This window comes from Branchiostoma lanceolatum, chromosome 1 (genome assembly GCF_035083965.1).
Source record: "Branchiostoma lanceolatum isolate klBraLanc5 chromosome 1, klBraLanc5.hap2, whole genome shotgun sequence".
NCBI lineage: Eukaryota > Metazoa > Chordata > Leptocardii > Amphioxiformes > Branchiostomatidae > Branchiostoma > Branchiostoma lanceolatum.
Window position 1 is genome coordinate 17,670,865 of NC_089722.1, and position 10,036 is coordinate 17,680,900.

The 10,036-nt window shown below is 43.1% G+C and overlaps 1 protein-coding gene across 1 annotated transcript; it reads right to left on the reverse strand.

Moving 5' to 3' along the window:
- Positions 1-363: 363 nt before the first annotated feature.
- On the reverse strand, positions 364-6,435 carry LOC136438713 (sedoheptulokinase-like). Its single transcript, XM_066433629.1, has 5 exons — positions 5,933-6,435; positions 5,216-5,408; positions 4,599-4,774; positions 2,877-3,074; positions 364-1,930 (listed from the first exon to the last, which is right to left on the reverse strand). The coding sequence occupies exons 1-5, from the start codon at positions 6,417-6,419 to the stop codon at positions 1,518-1,520; spliced, it is 1,467 nt and encodes a 488-aa protein (XP_066289726.1). The 5' UTR covers positions 6,420-6,435; the 3' UTR covers positions 364-1,517.
- Positions 6,436-10,036: the final 3,601 nt, after the last annotated feature.

The window sequence follows — 10,036 nt, forward strand, 5'->3', positions numbered from 1 at the left end:
TGACAGTAATGAAGAAGACATTTAGGTACGTCAAATTAAGCGGACGGGATAATAGGTCTGATGACTTCGTGCGACCATAATAGGATTGTGCCTAACTCATTGGAAGACCGCTGTTTCCAAGTGGCGACCATGTTGAAAAGAACTTCTGCCTAACTCAGTTACCCCCTAACAGCTTGTCGGGTTAGGTACAACGCCAAGCCTGACTAACTTTGCAATCAGTTATTTTAAGACGTGTACGTTTGATAGAAATGTAAGTCACCAGTTCAAGCTTATGAGTATATCCAAAATCTAATATGCAAAACAACTTTCACAGTTTGACTTTTTCAACAAACAAACAAAAAAGACACGCAGACACACACTTGGTACTATATCTATCAGAAATATAATAATCTGTTTGTAAATATTCTTTTCATTTCAGATTAAAAATGTGGATGGCACTTTTGAACATAAACAACCTGGCACGTCACAGCATTACACATTGTCAGACATATTCTGCACTCTGTGCATTAAAACACTTTGAATTACACTGGCTTTATCCTAATTCCCACAATTAGCAAAGATAGTAACTCATCTGCATATCAAAACCTCACAAGCATACATTGGAGATGTTAGAGCTAATGAAATATCACACTTTTCAAATGCCAAATACTTCTCTCTAAAATACATGGCTTTAGATTTCAAAGCTGGACCAATAATTGAGTATTTACATTTCACTTCTATGAACACCATAGCAGCATTTTGGCAACTTCATCAATGAATAAGAATAAAATCTTAAACAAACTTCTGCAATCCAGAGTCCTTATCAACTACTTACACAAAATGCAATGAAGCACAATGATAACATGAAATCAAAGATCTTATACCTCAGTGAAAAAATATTTTCAGTTTTTGTGAATTTCTTGTTTTGATTAAGTCATCATCGTGAAATTCTAGCTGATTCTGTCTGATACATTTTTCCCACTGGCTCACATAATTCAAGACATGCCTATAGTAGGAAATTGAAGACAGGAAATGAGATAATCTATACGGGGACCTTTGATCTAACTTCCTGTCAGTGTCCATGCCTAGCATGTGGAAACCATTCACTCTACTGCATTAACGACAGATACACACCGAAATCAAAACCTCCAAAAAGATATGGTCCTTACAGTATTGGCATATGTTATGGCTTTTCTGGAATTCTGCTGTGAGGAGGAAAACAAATTGAAGAAGGTAACATCAATTCTTAATCAAGTTAATGGCTTATACTGCATCATCCTAATCACACTTCTACATGAAAACAACCAAGCCACCATAACAGGCTCTTTGAAAAGCACTTTACATTTGGCATTTTGGCTAATAACATACTGTTTTCATATTAAATTTCTCGAAAATGGGAGCTATCAAAACAGAATGCAGAAAATAAGTGTACATGACCAGCAAAAACAGTGACATAGAAACCAGCCATAGAGCCTGTGCTATGAAGGCTGTGGAGTGCTTTTTTTTGTGACACCTCAGGAGCGAGGTCATTATTTTCTTCATCTTTTCTGCATCTCCAACAACATGGCAAACGCCGCTCCATATGCAGCATCCCCGCAGGTGGTCTTAGTATACACCAGGGGGATGTCGTACGCCCTCTCTAACTCTTCCTGTAGGATCCCGTTTCTCGTGAGGGCACTTCCCGTACCCACAATCCTCTGCACGCCACACTCCGTGAGGAACTCTCGCGGCATCATGGTGTGAAGGTTGTCGGCGATGCCCTTGCAGAGCGAGCGCGTGACCTGGCCAACGCTGAGACGGTCAATCGTGACGTTGGACACGGACGCCCGCTGGTCAGGAATGTGTCGCTCGCCGAATATGGTGGGGACGATGGTGAGGGGGGTGTCGCCAGATGTTTGGGCCGAGGCCAGGAGACGTTCATACAGCAAGTCCTCCTGTATGGAGGGGATTCCTGTGGATTGGAAGGGACTTAGGATTAATGGCAACGAAGGTCTTCTTGTACATTACACTTTTAATAATGTCGGTATCACAGCAGATTGCCATTTAAACAGATATTCTGTTGAGACAACTACTTCATCACCTCCAAAGACCCTGTTTCCCTTTACTTTTGTTTGTGCAGTCTTCACAGATATGATACACTATACTGTACTCATAATATATTGACATGTTTTATTGACACATAACAACTTTCCTCTCATCTTTCAAGGCACAAAACACTAAATAACTTACAGACATGGAATTTAAAAAAATGATAGGTATACCTATATCTAAGCAACTATACATTCTACCAGGGGGGAGTTGTCTCCATATAGCTTGTGCAACACCTAACCATGTCATCAGCGATAACTTTACAAAGTCAACAATAATCTAGATAAATAATGGTATTTTGTATAGAAAATCAAGTTAAGTCATGGCTGATTACAATTCTAACCAAGGAGCTCCTTACTCTAACCTCTAAGCTCTATCCATATGCTAGGGTCACATTTCCAAACTAGGGCCCAGTCAGTTTGCGGGAATGAAAAGTATGACATTAAAGACAAAACACACACACACAAAAAATTATGATCATGATTTGCTTATCTCTTCCCGCATATAGTCTGGCATGACTCAACCATTGTTATTGCTGTTGTTAGCAACGACTTATTATTTGCCATTATTGTTTACTTCATGTAATTCTTTTCTTGGATTGCGCCAAGTCTAGTTTATCATTGTTATCTTCTGTTGTTGTAGTAATTTGGACTGGGACACACAAAGGAAATCTACTGTTTCCCTCTGTCCTTTTTGAAACTTTGAAACTTTTACATACGTCATGCTGTAATAAAGCTTAAATAAATAGATAAATAAAACCTTACTGGGCCACAGTTTCGAAATGTGACCCTGGCATACCCCAGCCTTACCCAGGTCCTGCAGCCAGCTCTGTATCATCTTGACGAAGCAGGCCAGGGCATTTCCCCCGGTCAGAGCTGCGGCCACGGCCAGGTACTGCTCCCTGAAGTACGGGTAGTACTGTACCGGGGAGGAGGGGTCGGCAGGAGGGGGCAGGAACCCCCCGGTCATCTGGAAGGCCAGCTGGGCTGATGTACCTATGTTAAGGACTGGAGAAAATAAAGGGTTTTTTTAATACTTAGTGAAGTTTCTTTCTGACACAAACAATGTTTTGTACCTGCTGATGTTTCAGCTACTAGACAGCTACCTTTATAAGGGCATAATGTTGAGTTTGTTTCTTTGTTTGTTTCACAAAACCGGTAGTGGCGTCTGTGTGGCATAGTGGCAGAGCATCCGGCTATGAACCAATGAGACCCAGGTTCAATCCCCAGTGGAGTACCCAGACATGTCCGGACATGCACCCAGACGTTGTGCCCTTGGGAAAGGCACTTAACACATATTTCCCAAGTCCTAAGCCCAGCAGTAGGGTTTGGGTTGGTGTTAGGAAGGGCATCCAGCTGTAAAAACTCTTGCTACAAAAAATACTTGCACTTGATGAGGAGTTCTGGGGAATAAAAGACGTAAAACTGGAGAGAGAGAGAGGTACACCACCTTTAGGCGTTACACACCAGTTTTGTACACTTGGTACAAAGCTATGTAAGACTGGACTGACAGTCAATGAAGACTGTAGACATCCAGGTAATAAGATATGCCAAATGACAGTTACTCAAGCAACTGCGTAAAATCTTGAAACAGTCTGACATTTCAGAAAGCATCTGCTGAACATAAGCTTGATGGTAGCCATAACAGCTCACCTCAAAACTTTGAGCTGTAGAGCTGTTGTCAGAAAGTCTGATCCAATTAAACAACATAGCTCCAATTGCAGGTTCCTCAGCTGGCATGTTGACACCATTCCCCATAAATGGCTCATTAGTGACTAGTTTGCGGCTACCACTGTGTTGTGAGTCTAACTGGTTCCGATGCCTACAACATTTGTCTGAATAGATGTTGTTGAAAACCAGAGCCCATAGTACATTGCGTATCAGTCAGGCAACAGTACTAGTAGTAGTATTGTACTTATAACTCAGTACATTAAGTTTGAAGATCTTATGTCTCTGTGTCTGACTTCTTGTATGTTTTATTCAATTGTAGTTCATTAACTAAGCAAATAAAGTTTAGACTAACATTACACGTGTTTCATTGATCCCTTCCTGTCACTCCAGTGAATGTGACTAGTATATGGAAAATATATATACATGTAACTGTGAAAACACTGACAAATAGACTGACAAATACAATACCTTCCAGTGACTTAGTAGCCTCTTCAATTGACCCATCACTGTCCTGCCTGATTAATTACTTGTCTGACCTTTGTGGTGACACCATCTTCCCACTCACATCCTGCTATTGTACTGGCAGTGTATTCAAATTATTACAGACACATAGGGAAAAACATAATCCAGAAACACCAAAACCAAAACCTGCTCACAAAAATGCAGACTCAATTTTGGGAAACACACCTGCGTCTCTCCTCTGTACCAGACTGTACCAGAACACTGGAGATCCCCCAGAGCCACGCCCATGCAACTCTTTACAACACCTACCCACATACAAAATATCATCATAATCCATCCAGAGGTTCTTAAGTTATGCTGACTACAAAAATAAATACTCTTAAGCTTTCAGGAACACACCTGCGTCTCCCCTCTGTACCAGACTTGGGAGTACGGAACACTGGAGGTCCCCCAGGGCCACGCCCACGTCGATGCGAGGCCGCACGCAGCACCAGGGCTGCCGCAGCGTCCCAGCCACCTCCCCTGGATCCAGCACTCTGGGCAGGACTTCACATGGGAAGCCTGCCTCCTCCAGACTGGGGAGAAGCAAATGGACATTATTGCTATAAGCAAAATGCATTTGATTGCTTAGTCGTTCCTGCAACAGGGACATCTTAATTTGATGGCTGGAAATAATTGTTGAAGTTAGAATGTGCAAGGCATTGGTGTGACAGCTTGCACCAAAGTCTTCTTCAGATTGTTCCAATGTGTATTTCCCTGTAGTTCTAGCTCAAGACTTTCTCTAGCAATAAAAGGAAATTATCAATTGAGGCACTGTATGATGAAAGATTACAAAAGTCTTGCCTTTTAAGAAGTTTTTTCTTTCCATATTTTACTCTTTCTCATTAAACTTTTAAAGCCAGCGTTTCACTTTTTGCCTTTTCCCTAATGTTCTAAGGTCTCTTCCCAGTTTATTTAAAATGATCAATAAAAGCACAACTGCAAATCTGCATTTTCATATTTCAAGAGGTCCTTACATTTCCCTGTTCCACAGCCTGCTGCCACAGTCAAAGTACCCCCAGCTGGCGGCGTTCTGTACGGACATCACCGGTAACTCCATCCCGCACAACATCGCCACCAGGTAGTCCATCACTGTCCCCGCCCGGTCAAACCCCTCCAGAGCCTCAGGCATGTGCCTGGCCAGCCACAGCAGCGTCGCACAGCCGTTACCTAAACGCATTTTCAACTTGTAAATGTATTTTGGTCACAGTGTTATTGATCATTTGTTGTGTATTCCAATTTTGCGATCTATTGAATATGTATTACATTTTAGTTACACCAAGGACAGTCGAGAAGGTATCCTTATATAGATACCGCCCTTCAGCCAATCAGAGCTAGTGCGCTCCGGGCCATGACGTCATCTGAAGGAGGTTAAATGTATTAGTTAGTTAGGTGTAATATTTCAGCTGTGTTAATTTCTAGTATATTACTTTTCCTGTCCTGTAATACTATGGCTAATAGTGACTTTGGCTTTTGCTTACCCATTGATCTGTATTAGTTTTGTTTGTTACATCTTTAATTCCGTCAATTCATTTCGTAATCATTACATTAGTTTCATGATTAACTAGTTAACATGATGTGTAACGTTAGATTTCTTCCCTCCTCCTGCACTTTGTCTTTGTCGTTATAGATTTCTTTACTTCTCTGTATATTTCATATTTTGTGAGAATAGATAAATGAAACTGAAATGTTACCAGTAGCAACGGGTAGGTGCGCGCGGGGGGAGGGGATGGTTTGGAGGAACTCGGGGGTGCAGCGGCCATCTTGCCAGGTGTAGAGGCGGCTAACCTTCCCCGTCTCGAAGCGGTGAGAAATCGGGGAGTAGCGCCAGCCCTCCCGGGCCCTCCACAGCATCACCCCGTGCATCTGTCCGGTTACCCCGATGCGTGTCACCCCCGCAACGAGCTCCTCAGGGATCTTCTCCACACAGTCTTGTACGCAGGTCAGGATCTTGGCGACATCTTGTTCGTCACCCCGCGGGTCTGTAGGGAAGCCTACCGTCGCTCCAGTCTCCCGACTCGTGGAAAAAACGGTCGTGGAGGAGTCCATGTCCACTAGGGAAACTTTAACGGACGTTGTGCCGAGGTCGATGCCGAGTATCGTGCGATACGGGGCAGAAACACCCCTGTACGGACTCGGAACGTCTACCGGGGCAGCCATGTTGATGATGATAAAGGTCATGCCAACCTCATGGGGCCACCTGTTCCTTTGGACACCTGTTCAGCGCACCTGTTTTATAGTTGTTGATTGGCGATATTTTAGGGGCTTTGTTTGATAGTTTTTGGTGATTCACAAGCGCTCAAGAGGGACTACATGTGTTCTGCTATGGGAAAAGTGAACAGAATACTGATTTCGATATGCGTTTCTTTTTACACCGTTGCATTGCTGACAGGATCATCCTGTTAGCAGTGCAATTTTTTCTACTGCTGACAGGATCGTCCTGTCAGTAGCCACTTCCAAATAGCCTAGAGGATAGGGAACTTGTGTTTTTATAGTCTGACGTTCATTGAATACTGGAGATAGTGATCGTAAATTCCATCCCACCGGGAATACTTTAATTTCGCGGTAAGGATAAAAAATGGAGTGTTCGCGGTGGTTTTGAGTTCGCGTTTGAAACAATAGTAGCAGTAGCGCTAGCGCTACAGTCACACAATAGAACGGCTTTTCGCGGCAGTTTTAAGTTTGCGGTAAAGAGTTCATCGCGAAAACCGCGAACATAAAACCACCGCGAACATTTCTGCAAGTTTATAGTATAAAGGGTCCGGTCACCTCCGTTGTACGGTCGCAAGCTGAGATCATTCTTGAGATAGTTCACGTGTCGAACAAAATGCAGCTGTCTTGTTATAGAAACGGCTATCTTAGATCCTTGTTGGTGGTTGGTTCTGTCACATCCTGCTTAAAATCTTACGACATCAAAATCTTACGACATCAAAATCGTGCGACCACAAAATCGTACATCAAAATCGTACGACATTCTACGACGAGTCGTACGACGGGACAGGTAAGTGCACGTAGGTCGTTTGTAGGAGGATTTCCAGTTTGAGTTAGAATTCAAGTTTTATTAACTCATACTTTGTCCAAACAAGCAAATAAATAGATAGATTACTTCTGATGGACATGTAAACTGATATGCAATACATTCGTAAACTGTATGCAAGTTTTTGTAAAGGTATATGCAATTTTGATATGACACAATGTTACATTTTTCAATCAAATGCCAATAAATAAGTTCCTTTTACATGTACATTTGTGCCTACAAGGGCCCAGTCTTGTCAAAAAGTCGAATTAACAACATGACATTGACCTTAACAACATAATATCAATTTAATACATAATCTTCATAGATCTTCACACACGAAACCAGAAAAATGCCCACAAGAAATTAATAGGTAAATTATTTACATATACAAATACTTCTAATGAATGTTTAATCAGCAAATTTTGCATCGTGAATGCCCAAGATTAAGAATAAGGAAAAGTGTTAGACCATTTCCAAACCGGTATCATGACGTTTTGACACCTGGGCAGTTCGGACCTTAGCCAATCAGGACGATTCTGCACCAGGTCCAGGACGACGTCATGGTTAGGGCGGAGGTCAAGGTTAGGGTTAAGCCCCTCTCATTGGACCCGCGGCACGCTGGTGGCGTCGCTGCGTTCTAAACTGGATTTGTGTTACCCTTGACTTCATAATGAGAATATCATTCCGAAAACGTACAAGTGGGACCAAAAAGACAACAAAATACACAAAGCTTAAAAAGATCCATTCTTTGTCGATGAAATTCGTTGAGTGCTTTGTCAATTCGATCGGCCGCAGCGACGCCGTCAGCGTGCCGCGGGTCCAGTGAGAGGGGGGCTTTAGAATTAGAGTTATGTTGAGTTGAAATTAGGGTTAGGGTTGCGTCATCTTAGACGGTGCAACGTCTAGAAACTGTTTGAGGCATAGTGCACAATCGACCTGAACGGCTAGGGGCCAAACTGTCCAGGTTCCAAAACGTCCGACATCCCATATACAACCATACTTGACTCTAGGTTTGGAGTACAAATGTATCTATATCCATATAGCCGGTATAACTACCCTTCGGCGTGAAACACCCGCTTTGTATGCTGTATTGAAGATGTCATTACATTTCTGAATTCACGCAATTTGCTGCAACACACCCTACGGCATACAAAGAAAATAGACAATACCATGATTGACATATAAACCAATATCAAATACATTCGTGAACTATGTATAGATTGCACAAACAAAAACTTCATCAAAGTAATATCAGTAACTTCACGAAAGACTCATAGGCAATTTTACAGAACAACCATGAGCCAATGACATACTGCCACTGGCAAATTTCCAAGATAAGAAACATGATTAACAGTTTCAAACGAAGAGAAGAAGATCTTTACAAACAGACATAAGCTCTTATTCAAAACAGCTTTACCAAAAGCATCAACTTAACAAAATAGTGCTTAGATACGTCAGCAAGACAAACTTAGAGCAAAATGGTAATCTTCCATATCGACCAGCAAACATGAAGTTCTTTGTACACAAACAATTGTCAGGGCAACACTGACTGGTTGTAATTGGTACTGCAGCTAGGTGTCGTTGCTTACAGATGTGGTCCCAAACGTGAAATATTCCCACATGTAAATGGGTAGCTTATGCAGTGTTGACACAATGAGGTCCCAAACTTAATTTAGGAAAGCATCTGTTAGCAGCGACACCTAACTGCAGTGCGAAATAGACCCAGTCAGTATCACAGCAGAAAAATCGATCGGCCGACCTGCGACCTATGACATGACATTTTCGTCAGTAATACGCCCGGTGTGCATCTCTCAGTTATTGCCCATCTGTTGTTGGCAGGGTTTCAGGCCCCGTCAGATGTGATGGGTGAAAAAAAACACACGAGTCTCCTGTGAAGTCTCTAGATTAGGCCACCTTCTGGTGATCAACAAATACGGCCAAAGCTAGCCGACTGTGCGTAGACAGGGGCTGAATTCTTGTTACTACACACAATGGCTTAATTCGCGTTACGGCCACAGTTCAGGTGAAATAATTTGGCAAATCCGTCCTGGAATCTTTTGTTCATGAGTCCGTACACCAGCGGATTGCAGCAGCTGTTGAAGTAGCCCAGCACCAGAGACACCACCTTGACTACCCTGGGAACCCCCGGGCCCTCCACAGCATCACCCCGTGCATCTGTCCGGTTACCCCGATGCGTGTCACCCCCGCAACGAGCTCCTCAGGGATCTTCTCCACACAGTCTTGTACGCAGGTCAGGATCTTGGCGACATCTTGTTCGTCACCCCGCGGGTCTGTAGGGAAGCCTACCGTCGCTCCAGTCTCCCGACTCGTGGAAAAAACGGTCGTGGAGGAGTCCATGTCCACTAGGGAAACTTTAACGGACGTTGTGCCGAGGTCGATGCCGAGTATCGTGCGATACGGGGCAGAAACACCCCTGTACGGACTCGGAACGTCTACCGGGGCAGCCATGTTGATGATGATAAAGGTCATGCCAACCTCATGGGGCCACCTGTTCCTTTGGACACCTGTTCAGCGCACCTGTTTTATAGTTGTTGATTGGCGATATTTTAGGGGCTTTGTTTGATAGTTTTTGGTGATTCACAAGCGCTCAAGAGGGACTACATGTGTTCTGCTATGGGAAAAGTGAACAGAATACTGATTTCGATATGCGTTTCTTTTTACACCGTTGCATTGCTGACAGGATCATCCTGTTAGCAGTGCAATTTTTTCTACTGCTGACAGGATCGTCCTGTCAGTAGCCACTTCCAAATAGCCTAGA

Excerpts from the sequence above, each read along its gene's own strand:
- LOC136438713 (XM_066433629.1), bottom strand. The coding sequence starts at position 6,419 with ATGACCTTTATCATCATCAACATGGCTGCCCCGGTAGACGTTCCGAGT. Across the intron at positions 5,409-5,932 it reads GCACCTACCCGTTGCTACTG|GTAACGGCTGTGCGACGCTG; the intron begins GTAACATTTCAG and ends AAATGCGTTTAG. Across the intron at positions 3,075-4,598 it reads GGTACAGAGGGGAGACGCAG|TCCTTAACATAGGTACATCA; the intron begins GTGTGTTCCTGA and ends TATTTTCTCCAG.